The sequence below is a fragment of the Musca autumnalis genome, unplaced genomic scaffold (genome assembly GCF_047663935.1).
Source record: "Musca autumnalis isolate F117 unplaced genomic scaffold, ASM4766393v1 scaffold_4, whole genome shotgun sequence".
NCBI lineage: Eukaryota > Metazoa > Arthropoda > Insecta > Diptera > Muscidae > Musca > Musca autumnalis.
The window spans coordinates 94,699,896-94,719,878 of record NW_027411977.1 but is presented as its reverse complement, the minus strand read 5'-3'; the positions used below and the strand labels follow the sequence as shown (position 1 = coordinate 94,719,878).

Sequence of the window (19,983 nt, the reverse complement as noted above, 5' to 3'; positions counted from 1 at the left end):
AGTTTACAGCGATATTATGTTTTTCGTAAGCAAGTATGGTACAAAAGTCGTATCTATTCATATCTCCCACACATTTTTGAGTCTTAATCCAATCCATATTTTTGTCGGTTCAAACGCCTAAAATTTTTAAAACCCCCTAAATACATACGTTGTTTTGGGAAAAAAGTGTTTCAAATCCAAACTTTTTTTACTTGTTTTTTTTTTTTTTTTTTTGATTTTTCTCATCTATGAACATTGTATTTTCAGAATCCGCAAAAACTTCCCAGGTGTAAGCACCATTCATTAAAATATAGTTAACACGGTGCACCTTAACTAGATTTAAATGAATGGTGCTTAATAGTGTCCGAGGTATCCATCGTGGCACCTGGTCTAACTAACGACGTCATTTGGCAACCTTCGATTTGTCTTGGGTCAGACCAATTCACTAGTCGTCGCTGCACTGATCTGCCCAAATTCTTCTAAAATGCGGGTAGCAAAAAGTATGTTCAGCTCCAGTCGATCGCTATATACCTGGTTGTCTAATACCCAAAGTGAGACCGAATTCCCCAGACTAGCAAAAAGCGTGATAAACTTCGTCGAGCTGACACTGTAAGTTGACAGGTTGGTCGGTGAACATAAGCGGAGCAAGAGTTACAAAATTGGAGTCGAATAAGTTAATTGTGAGCAACTGTTAAATCACCCTCTATTCCACTGATCCGAAGAGGTGAGCAAATCATTTTAACTAACAAAGCGTTAGGTCCTGACTCCATGGTAATTTCTGACACAGCTGGATGAGCCGGGAGTTGAGTATCTCACCAAAGTTCTCAACCTGCCACTAGCCACACACATCATGGCCGAAGTTTGGAAAATGGGCAGAGTGGACCTGCTACTGCACGCCATCTCCACACATATTAGTGGAGGACTCAAGGCTGTCGACTTATCAAAAGCCTTTGATACTGACAAACACTCCACGCTGTTTGAGAACATCGAACAGACTACCCTCCGGCCATGTTTGAAATCAATCACATGTGTGGATGCTAGTCGTACGTGGAATTCAGAAAAAAATAAGTCGAAGTTCCTTAGAGTGAAACAGGGAGTTCCCCAAGGTTGGGTGATATCTCCGGAACTCCAAATGGGGATATGAGATAACGTATGCGGCTGAATGTGTAAAAGACGGAACTCCTATTTACTCGATCATACCAACTTTATTGGCGCGAGGAATGTGCAAATACCCTCCAGTAAGTCTACGACCACTCTGTTCACCACATGGACTGGAATATGAGCACAGAGTTGAATGTCCTGGTCGATGGTAGCAGAATTTCGACCACTAACTACCCCAAGATCATTGAGGTAACATTCGACAGGATGTGTACTGCCGAGTCGGACATCAAGATAGCAGAGGACCAATAATATTTTAGATATTTTGGATACTTAGGTGACCTAGATGACTTAGGTGATCGAAATCTGTTCTCCTCTCTATTTCTGTCTTTTATATCCGAGTCATCATAGGATGAAACTGGAGACCAGATGTTTGAAATCAAGCGCTATATTCCAATCCTACATTGAACACAATATGTTTTTGTAAGCTTTATGAATCTATACTAAACGAACCCACTGTACCGCCTATATAAAAGAAAAACATTAACATCTACACACTATCATAACAACAGCGGCAATATCACTAACATCGTTTCCCATTCAATGTTGTAAGGTGGCTTCTGTATTCACCTGAAGGTGCTGGAGTTGCTGCTCTTCCAACCAAGCGCAAGCATTTGCTGCGCCACTTTAATAGCTATTTGTGAGGCGCTGCATGCTACCACCACAATGGCTTGGTGTCTGTCTTACTCTTCATTCAGTTGGTTATACAAGCGGCAAAGAAATTTCCATCAAAACAAGATCTCTAACTTGGCCAACGGTTTAGTCGGCAAAAGAAAGTCTAGCGTAATGTTTGCACAGGAAAACTAAACGATACGTTGGACGCGGAAAAAGTTCGTGTTGCGATTTCGACTTAGATTTTGAAAGCAAAAAAACACAGAAAAAATCCAAAACAAAACACAAAAAGAAAAACTTCAATATGGTCCACAGGAAAGCCAAATCTGTTAATAATAAAAGTTTTAAATATAATTGGAGTTTTTGTTGTTGGTTTATCGTAAGTTAAAAAAAGAAAAAACACAACTAATTAGTTACCATAAACTAGGTTTAGCACCACTTCACTGTTGAATTAGCCTGTTACAAATGTAAACAACATATGAGTGCCCATAATTATTTAACAATTTTAAATGTTACGAATTCGTACAAATAAATGAAGAAATTAAAAAAGAGTAATTTGAAGACAAGTGAAACATTTTACAGGTGAACTAAAAAAACAACACTAAAAAATTTGAATGTGAAAAACATTAACGTTTGTAAAAACTGTTGCACCCAAACAAATGGAAATTATTATGAAATTGAGAAACCTAATTTATGACTATTACATGTGTGGCTGGGTTTTAGCTACTCCAAAAATTATGATTTCAAATAAGAATTTATGATTATACAATTTGAGTTAGTTGTAAAAATAAAAAAGTCGCCAAAAGCAAACAGGAAATTCCGATGAACGAAAAGTGGAAATAAACCATAAATAGATTGCATGTGTTATTTGTTCGCAGTGAAAGTAATTTATGATAGATTGGGATTATATACTATAGTGCAATATCCTCACTCAACGAAATACAAATAATCCTTCTTCCATTGAGCAGCAAAGTCACGACTTGCGGAAATTATGTGAAAAATGATACAAAAAGTTGAACAGAGTGATAATTAATCTTATACATCGATTCTGCTACAATAATGCTTACACAGTTAACCTTTGTGGAAAAAACGCTCGTTTTTCTGCGAAAACAGAGATTTAAAATCATCATTGATAAGACAGAACTGTATTCATTTTATTCCAAAATAGTGTGTGATGCTATATCCACGGTTCTTGATTGAATTTATTGAAATATGTACAGTAGGGCGGCCGAAAAAAAAACAAACAAGAAATGGAAAAGGCTAGGGTGTCGGATTTTTTATGCAGCACCCGACTAAAGTGTTTAGTTTTGTTAGATTTTAAGATTGCCAAAGTTTGAGGACAATCGGAACATATTAACAAGTGCCACAGGGTCCTCAAAGTTTCCTTAATAAACACGGTGCTCTTGAATCAAATTTAAATAGAAGGTGCTTACACCTGGGAAGTTTTTGCGGATTCTAAAAATACAATGTTCATAGATGAGAAAAATCAAAAAAACTAAAAAAATCGCCGGAGCGCTTTTTAAATAAATCGCGATTGAAGTTGACATTTTTAGGGGTTGTTTAGGTTTTCACGATTTTGCTTAGAAAACGCAAGTCCTATCAAAGTCAGACTGAGGAAAATGTTGTAGCTATGAAAATTCTCTACAAGATTGACCTTTACAGTATTTTCGTAGGTTTTACCATTTTTGAGATATTGAAGTTCAAATTGGGACAATGCACTGACTGTATCGCCCCCTTATAAAACAATGTCATGAAGGGTGCGCCTTAACTAACTTTTAATGAAAACCGCTTACACAGGGGAAGTTTTCATGAATTCTGAAACAGCAATGTACATAGATGAAAAAAATCCATAAACCAGAAAAAAATGAAGTAGGGATTTTTAAATAAATCGCGGTCAAAATACACATTTTTAGGTATTTTTTAGGTTTTCACGATTTTGCTTGGAAAGTCCAATCGAAATGGAGCTAAAGAAAATGTTGTAGCTGTGAAAATTCTCGACAGGATTGACGTTTATGATTTGTTCTCAGGCTGTACCATTTTTGAGATAAAGAATCTCAGTTTACATTTTTAGGTTTTTTTGTTAGGTTTCGCGATTTTCCTTGAATACGGCAAGTCTTATCGGAATGGGACCTGAGAAAATCTTATAGCTGTGAAAATTCTCTACAAGACTGGCTTATGTAATTTTCCTAGGTTGTACCATTTTTTTTAGATATATAAGTTTAAGTTGGGAAATTGCAGTCATGACATTGTTTTATAAGGAGACGATACATAATTGAATTAAATTTGAATTGTCACAATTTCAACTGCTATATCTCAAAAGTTGTAAAACCTAATATTGTAGAGAATTTTGATAGCTACAACATTTTCTTTATTCCCATTTTGATAGGACTTGTGGTTTCCAAGCAAAATCGCAAAAACCTAAACAACCCCTAAAATTGTCAACTTATTATCAACTTATTTAAAAAGCGCTCCGGCGATTTTTTTAGTTTTTTGATTTTTCTCATCTATGAACATTTTAGTTTCAGAATTCGCCAAAACTTCCCAGGTGTAAGCACCTTCCATTTAAATTTGATTCAAGAGCACCGTGTAAATTGTATGGGGCCAAAGCCGAATTTTCACTAATTCGTTCTACGGGCCACTTTTATTGCTCTATCGAAGAGAAAATTTTACCAGTTCATTATTTTGGCTAAAAAACGAATCCTATAAAAATTTATGAAAATCGGGTAAAAATTTCATATTGCTCAAATAACTATCTGGCCAATTTTAGGTAATTGGGCCCTATATAGCTAATATTAAAATCCTAGCCGATTTTCACAATTTTTGTAGGATTAGTTTTTTAGCCACAACAATAAACTGGTATTTTTTTTTCAATCAATTAGACAATACATGTGGCATATGCAGCGAATTCGTGAAAATTCGCCTTTGGCCCCATACAATTTACTAAGGGAACTTTGAGGCGGCAGTGGCACGTGTTAACATATTCCAATTGCTGAGGACTTCAGAAACCTAGATTCCATTAATGTCACCAGAGTTGACGGCCAATGGGATGTGAGTCATGTGCTCTCCACTGGCTCTACTCGTGCTAGTCTTGGGAACTTTGCCAATAGCATTGGAGTTGCATTATCAACCGGGTGCCGCGACCCATAGAGTAGCAGAGGTGAAAGATAGTCCTCAACCTCTTAGCAAGAGAGAAGTGAAGCCCATAATTGTGGATCTTCGAGTTGGTACCTGTGGGATAGACTTGGGTATTCTGTGGAGAGCTACCATCTCTAAGAGTACTCTAGGTAATTCTAAAGGGGCGCTGGCCGAAGCATTGTATCCCGAGGCGAGAATCATGTAAAACCCCCTCGACTTTATATTCCAATTGCTCTCAAACTTTGGCAATCTTAAAATGTAACAAAACTAAACACTTTAGGGTGGGGGTGCCGCCTAAAAAATCCAACATCGATTTTTTGCCTTTGAGTTAAAACCAGCCTAGTCTACCCCTATTTTTTTCCATTTGATCCAAAAACCTTATATATTCATTTTTGGCGATCGGTTAACGTACTCCGTGCCACCGGAGCGATCTTTATTACCATAGTAATTTGTGTAGGACCAGAGATCTAAAAGTTGCATTCATAATCCAATCAATTATAAAACTTTACCAGTTCAATGTTGTGGCTAAAAACGATACCTCGTGCCCCTGACCGATCTTTATTTCCATCGTACTTTGTACGGGGGTTAAGGGCGAATTTGCAGGAAAACGTTCTACAGACCACAATTATTGTCCAGTCGATGAAAAATTTACCAGTTCATTGTTGTGGCCAAAAAAAAAAAAAAAACGAATCCTACAGAAAATTGTGAAATTTTTAGGGGAAAATTGTACAGCTCCAACAAAGAATAAATACCTAATTTCAGTCATTTCCGTTGCATGTTGAGGACAAAACTTTCAAATTACGCAAAAACTCGGGAAGTAGCACCCTATGGGAGCTATATAATAACGTGGACTCTATAGCCCATTTTCACTCAAACCCACTATGATCCCCCATTCCATCGTCATAGGGTTTCTGGAGGAAGGCCCCGGTTACGAATTTTTGCAGTAACTATTGGCGCAAGTTATGATTGTAGCTTTTGGTTTTGTCAGTTTGTTTTTCATTTGCCAATCGAAAACCAACCTTTTCTGCAACAGAGTAGTGACCTGGGTCCTATTCCACGAAACAACTTATCAACTTTTCATTTTGCACTTAGCAATATTTTTGACAATTGTCAAATTTGGGCGTTCCACAGAACCCTTCCCAGCAAAAATTTGGATCCGGTAGTCATTACGTAACCCATTACAAAGTAATGTAAACAAGCTTCTTTTCCCATTACAAGTAATCAGAAAAGTAATGGGATACTTCTTAAAAAAATTACAAGGCAAACCTACTTACTTTGCTCCTCACTAAGTAATGAGGACGGTGGCACAGTGAGTGTGTGTCCGACTATAAATCCTAGGGTTGTGTGTTCAACTCTCCCTGTCGGTACGCGAGTTTTTTTTTTAATTAAAAAATAACAATTCGTGGTACACATGTGCACTGCACATTTAAGTTCTTAAGCAACTTTTAATGTTCGTGTGCGTGGCATAGTATGTAGTGTCTTTGGCTAGAAATCAGAGGGTTCGTGTGTTCAACTCGCACAGCAAGCGAAATAAAATAAAATAAAATAAAAGTATGTAAGAAGTGTGATGAAATTAAAAAAAATCTCTACATCAACTGTTCTAAAAATATAATTTTTTTCAACTTACTTTTCAACTTCTAGTGGCCACAGAATAACTAGTTATTCTAGTGGTCATAAAATAACTACAAACTGAGTGCGACATGCCCTTGTAAAAATAATGGGGAAGAAAGGGGGTTTGCGAGTAGTTACTGCTGCCAAAAATCCCTTACGAAACCCATGATTTTGGGAGGACTTTTTTGCTGGGTTATTTTCGATAAGTGATAAGTTTCTAACTATAAAGTGAATTTGTTTAGTTTTCAAAAAAATGTAGCTCTCTTTTTGATTTCTGTTCCACAAACGTTCTTTCTGCTAAGTAAAAAGTTGTAACGGCAAAGTGTATTTTGCTAAGATTTAGCAAAAAAATGTGATCTTTCGTTCCACAGAAAACTCTGCATTTTGATTTTCCAGATCAAATTTTGATAAGTTTGCCTTAAATTTGCGAGGTAAACGTTCTCTTTGCCAATGTACATTGCTAAAGCAAGTAAAGTTTTAAAAACGTTACGACGGGCGATTTTGTTTGGAAATAGTGAAAACACGGTTATGACAAGAAATTGTAAGGATTTTTCCGAACCACCACCTCTGAATCAATAGACTAAACTCTATTTGAGAGACTATTTTTATTTATTATTATACCCTCCACCATAATATGGAGGGTATATAGATTTGTCATTTTGTTTGTAACTCATCGAAATAATCATGCGACCCTATAAGGTATATATGTACATATATTTTTGATCAGCGTAAAATTCTAAGTCGATTTAACCATATCCGTTCGTCTGTCTGTTGTAATCACGCTATCTTCCGAACGAGTTGAGATACGGGGGCTGAAATTTTGTACACACGTGTCTTAGATCAAGTTTGAAGATGAGCGTTGGTATAGACCCTATATAGCAGTGCCGTCCGATTTTAGCTGTTTTAAGGTTTTTATCTACATTTGCAGTTATAATTTGGAGTTTAGCGTTCCATGTGACCAAGAAACTTCTCCTTCAAAACTTACCGGCATAGGTCCACATTTTGTTATAGCCCCATATACCGCCCGATTTCAGCTATTTTGGGTTTATTAGTCAATCACCAAGAAACGTCTCCACCAAAAATTATGGACATAGGTCAACGTTTTCTTATAGCCCCCATATAACAGTACCGTCCGATTTGAGCTATTTTAAAGTTTTTATATACATTTCCAGAACGAATTAGTTATAATTTGACAAGTAACTTCTCCACCTTGTGGAGGAAGAAAAGTATTTACTCTATGTATAAAAAGTTCGGCCCTGCCGATCTTAACGCTTACTTGTTTTATTTCGCTTTATTTTATTTTAATTTATTGTATTTTATTTTATTTTATTTCACTTCATTTTATTTTGTTTTATTTTATTTTAGTTTATTTTATTTCACTTCATTTCATTTATTTTTTTACTTTATTTTATTTCAATTTATTTTACTTTATTTTATTTTATTTCGCTTCATTTTATATTGTTTTATTTTTAGTTACTTTTTTATTTTATTTTATGTATTATTTTCTTTTTTTTATTTATTTTGATCTTATTTTACTTTATTATAATTTAATATATTTAATTTTATTTTATTTTTATATTTTATTTTTATTTTATTTTATATTATTTTATTTTATTGTACTTTATTTTGTTTTATTTTTTCATTACTCACTTTTAATAATATCAGTTTCTTTTCATTTTTTCTCTCGTCTCAATTTTACATGTCTTATTTATTATTGCCAAGTAAAAAATAATACAAAGACGATAAAATGTTCTGTGGAACAAATAGCATTCACACTTTGCAAGAGAACTTAGAGACTTACCAAGATGGCGGAAAAATTAAGCAAGAGAGCACAACAACTGTGCTAAAAGAACAGTGATAGACAAATTTGCTAAGTGCAAGGGAAATTGAAAAGTAATTTTGTGGAACAAAAAAAAAATAATTTTTGATAAGTGCAAAATGAAAAGCAATAAGTTGTTTCGTGGAATAAGGCCCTGATGTTGATATTTGCTGGATTGTACGTCGAACGCCCTCTACGTGTGCCTTCAAACCTAATGCTGGTAACTATAAATTTTGTGTTGCTATCATGAGCCACGAATGTGGCAGATTCGATTGGTTCTAACCACAAAACTGCTGGAGTTATGTGGCACGTGCAGAACGTCGAGCGTGCCCGTGCATGCTGAGTAGATGTTTTGCCTTATAGAAATTTAGACAGCTGCACCATCTCTATCGTAGTTGAAGCAAAACTAATCTGGCATGATAGTTGTTTATAGCATCTGCTGCAGCATCTGTTTGAATGCTACAACCTGTTTGATAGGCCCTATATTATCTCTTTAACTGTTGACCTGGGTGGGGAGTCCTATCCACCATATGGTGATTAGGATGACGCTTACGGTAACACACGATCAAGTACTGCAACGAGAGCATGCAATTGTGTTGCTGGATGAATATTTGTCTCCTCAGGGCGGTATTCTGGCAGGTTTATATTTCAATAGCGTTACACTTGCGCCGCATAACTTACCACAGTCTAACCTATCGCGTTATATCTGGTCAACAAGGTTTTTTTTTATCTGCACTCCAAGTGCTGCCGAATGCGTCCCCTAGAATCTTGGGGTAGTTAGTGTTCGGAATTTTGCTACCATCGACTATGACATTCAGCAAAGTGCTAACCTCCGCACTCCATGTGGTGAACAGCCACCATTATTTAGTGACAGATATTTGCAAATTCCTCACGTGGAAAAAGTGGTAAGATCAGTCAAATATGATTCAGACTTACACAAATAACACGAGGAAAGGTACCCGACGCCAATCTCAATGCTGTCTGGTGGTGGTGGAATACAGGAGATGTAAAAAGTTTCGGAGATATTGAGAAACATCTGTTTCAATCTACGGGGCTTTGACTTCTTGTTCCTAAATTCCACGTACGACTGGCGACGACTCATGGATATACTTGATTATCCAACGTTTCAACGTCAGTATTTGAGCCATTAAAAACTTATCTACAAGTGGTGTCGTAAGACACGGACTAGGCGAAAAAACAGCTCCTATGTCATTGAGCCAATATGAATCCGCGTGCACTCATATCAATGAGAGAAGCCTCCCCTGTCTCTCTTGGGCTGAAACAGAGCAGCCCGTGCCAATCTGTTCGAGAACATAGAGAAGACTTCCATTAGTTAGTGACAGATATTTGCAAATTCCTCACGTGGAAAAAGTGGTAAGATCAGTCAAATATGATTCAGACTTACACAAATAACACGAGGAAAGGTACCCGACGCCAATCTCAATGCTGTCTGGTGGTGGTGGAATACAGGAGATGTAAAAAGTTTCGGAGATATTGAGAAACATCTGTTTCAATCTACGGGGCTTTGACTTCTTGTTCCTAAATTCCACGTACGACTGGCGACGACTCATGGATATACTTGATTATCCAACGTTTCAACGTCAGTATTTGAGCCATTAAAAACTTATCTACAAGTGGTGTCGTAAGACACGGACTAGGCGAAAAAACAGCTCCAATGTCATTGAGCCAATATGAATCCGCGTGCACTCATATCAATGAGAGAAGCCTCCCCTGTCTCTCTTGGGCTGAAACAGAGCAGCCCGTGCCAATCTGTGATTGCCGTGATTGCAACGTTATATAATCAACTATATGTGGGAACGCTTTTCGTTTGTGGAATTCAGCAATAAGAAGTTGAAGATCCTTAAGTACAGTACACATTGTCAGTTTTGAATGACGATTTTTTGCAATTATCGATAACTGTCCAACCGTCCAGCAACCACAAAATATTTTGTGGTTGTATGATGAATGACAAAAATGAACGGGCACACTAGCAAGCAACAACAAAGCTGTCATTCAAAACTGACAATGTGTACCCAGCTTTAGAGTATGAATTTAAGGTGGGGTGATCTGTGGAACATTTCGACAGTATCAGAAGTAGAAACATGCCGGAAGGCCGATACTCTTATAAAGAAATGGATTTTACAACAAGATGTTGTCGATACAATGTTGCAGCCGAGATCATCCCTGCCACGATCTAGTGGACAGATTGTAAGCCACCCAGACACATCAGGAGACATTTTCATGATCTGGAGGGAGAGGTTCTAAGATACAAGCTAGAACTTCTACATCAACGAACCTATCTGGCAGGCTTGAATGGCATTCACACTGATGCAGTTGCGCAACAGTATAAAGATACATGATATGCTCCAGAACCTGCAAGAGTCTACTATTTTCGAAATTTTAAAACCTCAATTCATATTGGGCCCGAATTTATGGCACGATACTCAGCACATTCCCTGAATTGGGACTACATGACCTTCTGTATTGTTTAATTGCCTACCTAAACCCACTCATCTCTTTATGGACGCATCCTGTCCATCTTGCAGAATTTTTGGATCCGGATACAGAAGAAATAAGAACCAGAATACCGAAAAAATATACGAAGGAACATTTACGTTACTACGACAACAACAACCCAACAAAGCAGTGAGGTGAACGTACAGTAGTTTTTTTTAACAAAATACTTTTCGTAGTTTTAATGGAAAGGGTGGTCTCGCTACTGAAACCTGGGAAAGATGTGAGTAAGGGAGAATCTTACAGGCCTAAGATAATAGCCCAAAGGTGCAAAAACCTCTACCAACGCCAACTAAAACACGTTTACTTACAAATTGAGTATTCGATTTGATCGTAAAATTTCATCCATACGTACATCAAGTTAAGACCACCAAATAAAATGCCTTATGAGTAAAATATTATTTCTCGAAAGAAGACACGTGATTCGGTCCAAAACTGCACATCGTAAAGGTTCTTCTAACCTTGTACTTACATCCAATTTGAAGATGAACTTTATCCTTCCAGTACATCCCCAATAAAAATTTAAATATTTTCGAACAGGCTTTGAGGCCCACATCACCGTAAATTCGGATTTCAGGAAGATTTCAGTCACATTTTCAATCCCAATTAGCTGTAATTTGACATTTCGAACCAGAAATCTGCTTACCAAAATTATTGGTATGGGTAAATGTTTTAGTATAGACGTCAGAAGTGAGTATGGTTATGTAGGGTATCACGTGGTACGCCTCGTTCGTGTATAGCCCTTGCTTACTGGTTTATTCACAGCATTGGTATTATGCATATTCCATTTCATTTGGTGCATAACAAATAAACAAAAAATATTTCTCTTAGTAACAGCATTTTTTAAACTATGGACTTCTTAGAGAGAAATTGAAAAAGAAACAACATCTAAAGAATATTACACACAGGTGCAAATATTTATCTTCGCCTACTTACAATTATAAGTACAAGTATGTAAATTTTGTATTTTATATTTATAGATTGAAATTGTCATGTCACTTATAAGGGCATGCAGAAAAAATATTCCAGTTAGGTGTCATACAAAATTTATAACAAGAAATTATGAATTTATTTGCAATAAGCTACGTAAATATTGTCATATTTTGTATAGATCCGCATTATCATACCGAATCCCAAATAACTGTGCAGACGGTTTTGACTAAACCTTATCCTCACAAAATTAGGATGCATCTTCACAATGCACTGAACAAAAACCATTATCTTTGGTATATTTTATGAATAACACACAGCCAAGCAGAATGTCTATACCGTTACAAACAATTTTTAAAAATCTAACGACACTTCTCATATTTGCTTCTTTTTTCAGATTTTCCTATACCTTCAATTAACGCTCACATTTGTTGCGGCTGAATCGCCAAATACTCCTGTAGGGGAAAATACAACAGCAAGCGAAAACAATGCAATGGAACCCATTGCTGAGGCCCTAGTACGTTATAGGCGGCATCCACCTCGAACAATAGTAAAACACATCATAAGGCCGAAACGTGTAAAAGTGAAACGAGTGAAGAAACCCAAAATAAAATATAGCTTTGCCGAGCCACCGACTACATTTTATTATAAAAAATCCAAACCCTCAGTGTCGTACAGTCATGGACCCACATATGATTCTTCGATATTCGAAGATTTCTCACACATTAATGTGGAGTCGGCTGACTTTGATTTGCCACCATCCAGTTATGAGGCACAAAGCATGGATTTCGATTTATACAAACATTATGAGACGCAAGCGGAAAATGCCTACAAAGAAATAGAAAAGCCCTCGTATAGTTATAGTGCTCCAGAAGTTTCCTATAAAGAAGAGGTGAAAATTCCTTCATATTCCTATGCAGCGCCAAAGGGTGAACGGAAACCACACACCCAATATGGCGTGCCAACAGAGTTTACCTACAGCACCGGTTATGACAAACAAAATTTGAATAGTTATAGTTATGAAGAGGGTCATAAATCCCCCTCTTATGACACTAGTTCACATGGCAGTGATTTCACAGGGGGCAGCTATCATGCTCCATCATCATATGAAGATCATTCGAATAAAATACCTGAACATACGTCGGGATTTTCAAGTAGCGGATATGAAAAATCACATGGCAATGATTATGCATACTCAAACGAACAAGCTTCATCGTATCCGGAACACTCGTCACATCTACACGTAATAGAGAGTGGTGATGGTGGTCATGGGGGAGGATACGAAAGTGGTCCCCATGGTCCAGGGTATTCATATCAAGCACCAAAAGAGGAATACAACTATAGTCCACCACAACAGCCAGCCAATCATCCACCTCGCATACCAGCCACAAAATATGGTGTACCGGATTTACAGTTGCCGGTGGCCAATTTCAATAATTACAACAAATATTCTGTTGACAGTTATGGAGGGGGTAACAACAACAAACATCACTTTGCAGAGCCCCCAGATCCCCACAAAGCAACGGTAGAAATAACCTATTCGCCATCGTATGAAATCAATTTACCAGCTAAGAGTAAATATCACCCAGCACCACACCCACCACCCGCACCAGAGCACTCGGAACCAAGTTATCATCCCGAACATGGCCATCAGGAAGGTTCAGATACACATCAACCGGAAAGTTATGAACCTGCTCCACCTCAAGATTTGCCCATAGATCAAAATCATCAACATCCCCCATATGATTATCCTAAATCTAGTTATGAGGTGCCTATTTATGACCCCATACCATTTGACTCGTCTAGCCATCAAGAGCAGGAGATGTATCCACCACAACCGTATGATATTAATGCTTGGCAAGAAGATACCAATACGGAATACACAGCAGAACCCAATAATGTGTCGGAACAAAAACACTCCGAACCAGAATCACAGGAAATGCCTCATGGGGATGTGCATTCAGCTGGTACTCGGCCACATGGACAATCGACATTTGTTACCCCACTAGCACCACCACAGGGCCCAAAGCGTACACGTAAAAGAAATCGCACTAAGGGAAGTAACTTTCATTCAACCACTTTGGCCACAACTAAACACATTTTGGATGTACCAGAACTGGAAGAAGCTTTCGAAAGAGAAAAACAAAAAGAAAATAAGTATCTAACATCAGATCCCGATATAAATGAATCCCACAAAGTGGTAAAAGTTAATAATGGTCCATGGAATCCCATGCGTATTCGTACGCCGACCATAAGTGCTTCTACGACACCTAGTACAACATTGGCCATAAATCAACATCCAAATCATGGCCAGCAACAGTCCTATCAGAATAGGTATCGCAGCAGTACGACAACAACCAGTACCACTACAGAGGCACCTCGCCAATATCACCGTACTCGTCCTACGGCTACAACACCAGCACAACAACCACCATTATTACAACAACATCCAACAAATCACTTGCCAAAAATTGAAATCGTTTCAATAGAAAAATCTCGTTCGAAAACCTATTACGATGGTATTCTATCAACACCAAAAATTTACAATACTAATTTCTTTAGGAATCGTTTTAGGACGGTGCAACAACAATCCACATCCACAATAGCACCACATCTCAGCAGCGGCTCACATGCATCATCATCGGTAAATTCGTCGCCATCGTTATCGACAACGAGTAAGGAGCGATTTTTAAAACGTACTACCAAAAATGTGTTCGATACAACCATATTTAAAAGTCCTCTCAACGATCCAGATGTCTATCGTAACTTGCCCAAAAATCATAAATTATTTTGAAATGTGTAAATGTCTTTTAAGATGGTATTATTTATCAATTAATGTTAGTTTTTTATTATTTAAAAAGAAAAAAATTATATTTATTATTTTTTAAAATAAAATAATGGAAACTTTCGTCATCTAAGAAAATATAATTTAAAAGAGTTTTCAATGTAAGGCAGAGGTTGCTCTTGGGAAGAAAATAGTGGAAGCTAATATTTACTTTAATTTCATTACATCATATTACTGAGTGCACGCCGATTCATGTTGGCTCAATGATATGGGACCTCTTTTTATCGCCGAGTTCAAACGGCGTTTCTTACGACAACACTTATAGAGAATCTTTTTTCCATGGGTGGATTAAAAGTTTGTAACCGCCCTTTTTGGATCAATATGCTATCGCACCATTGTCTTTAATACATTTTTAATGTGTATCGTCCTTATCCAGACCTCCCTTCCTAACAACCTCCTAACAACAATATCGACGCGAAGTGAGGGCTTATGGTCATAATGTTCTTCATTAAAATCAATGTATTTCAAATGCATTGGCCTGAATTAACGAATCAAAAGTAATCCAGTTAGTGATCTTCTACCTAAAAGAGAGATCCCCTAACGAACGGAACAGCGTTTATACCTTGGCGCCCCAACGAGTAACAGTGTTAGTTACTAAGCCCCTGAGCGTGACACAAAAACGGACTGTTATGTGAAGGGATGACATTCCGGAACACGGCGACATAAACGATAACTTAAACAGAGAGAACAGGATGCTCATAAACTTCATCAAGGAGAAAGTCCCCGAGACGACGGAATCATATATAATTGACGAAAGAGGAGGAAGCTATGGGCACAATAGTGTCCCATATACTTACTCAGTTCCATTGTCCCGCACTTGGCTTTTCATTGGATAAACCCGACAAGCATGCCGTACTTGCAGACCAAACCCCATCAATTACAGCAGAAGAACGCCAGCAACCAAAGCAAACACGAGTGGTTTTATCCCAGTTAAGTTTGGACGATGTAGTCGCCTCAATTCATATTGTGTCCGAACTGATAGCACGATGCTATCCACATGTCCAGCATGTGGATTGGGATTCTTTATGGACGCAGCCAGTTCAGCTTGCAGGATCTTGACACAGAGGAAACAGAATCAGATAACTGAAAAAGATATATGAACGAACATCTTTGCGTTGTAAAACAACAACAACAACGGCAGCTCTTGATCTGTGTAAGGCATTTTATAGTCGTGTGGGAATTAACATCCTGCCCCCCTATTCAGTAACTTTTTAACAACTTTACTCATTGTTTATTTTACAACAATTTCATTTGTTTGTTTTGTAGTTGTTACAAAAACAAAAGAAATTTTAACAACTTTTCAATCGATAAAAGTTACAGAATAGTCCTACTGGACGAGATAATTAAACCAAGGGCTAGAAATTGTAGTCGAAGTCCTTGGGGTAGTCTTCGACAATACCATCACTTCTTTTCGTACTCCTTTTAAATCAGTCATAATTTGAAATCCTGGAGTAAAGTTTTAAAAATTACTTCTCTTAAGACAAAGGAAATTGGACATTCGTAGCCTCTGGAATCTTGCAAACATAAAAACTCTCCGAATTGCTGTGGGTTACATTGAGATAATAAATATTTTACATTTTACTGATGAGATCAGGATGCTGTAAGTCAGCCAACATAATGTTTACTATGACCTCCTTTTTTCGCCGAGTCCGAACGGCGCACACTGGTCCAAACCATTGATCTAGCGGCGCGAAAGTCAAAAAATCAAAGTATAAAATTGCGAAATGTTTTCCATTGTATCGATTACAGACACTCTGCTGACTAAAAATTTGTTTTTTTAATTTTTGTTGTTGTAAATATTCACTCAGTTATTCACTGTCAAGTGCAAGAAATTTTGATGCATCAGATTTTAACAAAATTGTTGCTAAAACCTGATTTCATATTTGTTTATTTGTTAAATAAATTCGTAATAAAACTAAACAAAGTTTATTTTTTATTGATAGAGGAGAGTGTAAGTTAAATTAAAAAAAAAAAAAAACAAGTAAAAAAGTATCAGTCGGCTTTGCCGACAGAGATATACCCTCAGCCTGTGTATATTGAAACAACGCATGTATTTAGGGAGTTTTAAAAATTTTGGGCGTTTGAACTGACAAAAATGTTGATTAGGATTTAATATCAAAAGTTTTGCGGAGGAGATACTAAAAAGAATGGATCTCCATCCACTACATATGGTACCATAGGGGTTTTTTAGACCTTCAGGGATGTTTGCTCAAGAAGTATGAACTTGCCCCTGAAACAACTTTTACCATCGCAATTGAGGCAGCGAATGCAAGTTGCTTCAACAAAAATCAAAGTGATTCGAAAGCAGGTCTTAAAGTGAACATGTATCCGAAATTTTGAGTGGGAGGTACCGGATGGAGTGGACAAATATAGTCCATATTTGAACCTGATCTATATCTGGTAGATATATTAGGATGTGTAAAGTATGGACCAATTCGGCCACTCTCTTCAAGAGTTATCGTACGCACAATTTTTCCGAACATTTTTGAACTTTTGTGGGGGAGGTACCTGAAGGAGTGGACCTATATGGCTTATCTTCGAACTTAAACTATGTTTGGACAAAATATTACTAGGGCCAAACTTTGGACCGAATCGGCAGACCTGTTCGAGAGTTATTTTGCCCTCCAACCTCCTCACACGGTGTCATAGGGGTTTTTTGCAACTTTCAGGCTATTTTCTCAGGAAGTATGGACTTGCCCCTGATGAAACTTATACCGTCGTATGGGGGGCAGTGAATACAAGTTGCTAAAGCAAAAATCAAAGCGATTCGAGAGATGTTCCTAAACTGAACTTTTCCAAAATTTTGTGTGGGAGGTACCCGACGGAGTGGACCGATTGAGTCCATATTAAAACCTGATCTAAGTCTGGTACACGCTCCACGATGGGCAAAGTATGGACCCAATCGGTTACACCCTTCAAGAGTTATCGTGCGTACAAATTTTCCGAACATTTTCGAACTTTTGTGGGGGAGGTACCGGAAGGAGTGGACCGATATAGCTTATCTTCGAACTTAAACTAAGTTTGGACAAAATATTACGAAAGCCAAAATTTGAACCGAATCTGTTAATCCCTTCGAGAGTTATCGTGCGCTCCAGCCAGCCAGCCAGACAGACAGACGGACGGACATTGCTCAATCGACTCCAAATTGTCTGAAACACATTTCGTCCAAACATACTTGGGGTCTAAAACCATTATTTCGATGAGGCACATTTTGCCCGTATGAAAGTGTATATACCCTTCATAGCCTAAAGGCTGAGGGTATAAAAAATGTTACATGGTTTTATAGAAATAGAATGGAGCGTAACTACAAAGGTCCTCTAAGGTCCAGTCCAATTTTGGTTTTACTAATTAATTTGGACTTCCTAGATTCCGAATGACCCCAATTTAGCTGTAAATCTTGCTGATAAATGGTCTTGAAAAATAGCCTAAATCCTCAAAATAGCCAAAATCTGTCGGTACAGTTATATGGGGGCTATATCAAAATGTAGACCTATGGTCACAATTTTTGGTGGAGAAGATGTATAACCAACGAGAACCTCCTATGCCAAAATTCAGCTTATTTGGTCTGAAAATGTAGACAAAATCCTAACAATACCGAATATTGGGTGGTACCGTTATATGGGGACAATATCAAAACGTAGGTCTATGTCCACAATTTTTGGTGGAGAATGTTTGTGTCCACTGGGAACCTCAAATACCAAATGACACCTAATTTGGCCGGAAAATGTAGCTGTAAACCCCCAAAATACTGAAAATCGGGAGGTACCTTAAAATGGGCCTATACCCAAACGTGGACCTATGTCCACAATTTTTGGTGGAAAGGTTTAGTGACCACTAGGAACCCCAAGTACCAAATTACAACTAATTTGGAAGGAAAGGGTGGCTTAAATCCTCAAAATACCGAATATCAGGAGGTACCGTTATATGGGGGCTATACCAAAATATTAGCCGATGTTGTTCATATTTAGTCCATTATTACACACGGACACATACTACGTTTGTGCAAAATTTCAGAAAGCTATCTTCATTCGTTTCCAAGTTATTAATTTTGCGCCGCTAGATCAGTGATTTGGACCACTGTGTGGCGTATCGAATAGAAACCACTTGACTAAAATATTCAGAAAATATTTAACATAATTTTGATGGGGTTAAACCACCATGGAAATTGTGATAGCACCTCTTTCAAGGCATCTAAGGGAGGACCTACTTATGGTTCACCCATAATCTGAAAGTCGAAGGTTCAGTGGAAAACTCAAATATGGGAAACATACCGATGCACTTGTAAGTCTACTTGAGTGTGCCTTAAAAAAGATACGTACTTTTATAACCACCTGGGCATGTAATTGTCTGAATCACCTGCGAAGTCGAAGTTTTAACTATTTACATACAAAAACATTTGTTTCTATAATACTTTTAATTTTTTTGTTTTTGTTTTTTAGTCTACTTACAATTCGCTCCATGAAATTCCTCCATTTTTTGCTGGTGCTATACATTTGAAAATCATTGAAGAATACTGGACCCGATGATGTTGGTGGTAAATCTGGTAATACTGAATCCAAATTAAATACAATGCGGCATTTTTCTATTAAAGCCTTCATGACAGGCATAAGGAATGAATATTGTTCGGGATTGCCAACTGTAAATCAGGACATACGATTAGGCATAAAAACATTTTTTTTTTGTTTTATTCAACTTACCCTCAATGGCTATATCCAAAGCTTTGTTGATGGAAAATAACAAATAAGCCAATTCATTGGGATTGGCTGCATTACGACTCTGTAGTATGGCATGTAATTTGGCAGTTGCCATTGCCACAACACCTGGATTGGGATGATGTGAACATTTTAATAGTAAACCCAGACACAGGCGTATCATGTCGGACCAATCATCAGATGAATCAGATTGGAATATCATTAAGGCATCCAGTAGCGCCAAGACACCATCCAAAAGTTTGGTGGAGCATTTTTTCGATTCATCTTCATTGGAACCCAAGACCACCAAGTCGTAGACCATGCGTAGTATGTGTGATGCATTCTACAAAATGGAGAAAAAAAGGTAATTAAAGATTTATTTTAAATGTTATGTGTTGATTTTCATATTTTGTTATGTGTTTATTTCCATATTTTGTTGCTTCAAATATTCGAAGAACAACAAAATGTTTAACAGTGGGCAATGAAATCGATTACTTTGGGTGAAGGCAGAGAGGGCAATATTTTCGGATAAAACCAGTCATCCTCATCAGTTTGCGACCGCCGACTATGTGTAGATAATCAGCTCAACAAGAGAAACCAAAAGATTAAACAATATGAGAAATGTTCTGCATCCTTCTTAATCTGATGACCGCACATTTGAGTCGGAGTAAGTCCTAATTTACATTAGG

General features: G+C 37.4%; 2 protein-coding genes across 5 annotated transcripts in view; one reads left to right on the top strand and one right to left on the bottom strand.

Moving 5' to 3' along the window:
• The window catches only part of LOC141404051 (neurobeachin-like protein 1), a 285,955-nt gene that overhangs the window by 223,249 nt on the left and 42,723 nt on the right, over positions 1-19,983 (bottom strand). For both annotated transcript variants that reach the window (XM_073987297.1, XM_073987298.1), the window contains 2 exons: positions 19,301-19,637; positions 19,052-19,239 (listed from right to left, as the gene is read on the bottom strand). In XM_073987297.1, coding sequence (XP_073843398.1) covers positions 19,052-19,239; positions 19,301-19,637 — 525 coding nt within the window. The remainder of the gene's footprint in view (positions 1-19,051; positions 19,240-19,300; positions 19,638-19,983) is intronic.
• On the top strand, positions 1,894-14,681 carry LOC141404364 (uncharacterized). 3 transcript variants are annotated; one of them, XM_073987905.1, is made up of 2 exons: positions 1,894-2,128; positions 12,156-14,681. In XM_073987905.1, the coding sequence occupies exons 1-2, from the start codon at positions 2,054-2,056 to the stop codon at positions 14,550-14,552; spliced, it is 2,472 nt and encodes an 823-aa protein (XP_073844006.1). In that variant the 5' UTR covers positions 1,894-2,053; the 3' UTR covers positions 14,553-14,681. The 3 variants fall into 3 exon arrangements, with proteins under 3 accessions (XP_073844006.1, XP_073844007.1, XP_073844009.1); XM_073987906.1 differs by lacking the exon at positions 1,894-2,128 and adding an exon at positions 11,811-11,914; XM_073987908.1 differs by lacking the exon at positions 1,894-2,128 and adding an exon at positions 11,956-12,054.

What these genes read in the sequence shown, in the direction of transcription:
- LOC141404364 (XM_073987905.1), top strand. Translation starts at nt 2,054, where the DNA reads ATGGTCCACAGGAAAGCCAAATCTGTTAATAATAAAAGTTTTAAATAT. An exon ending in GTTTTTGTTGTTGGTTTATC is followed by an intron (nt 2,129 to 12,155) that starts GTAAGTTAAAAA and finishes TTCTTTTTTCAG; the next exon opens with ATTTTCCTATACCTTCAATT.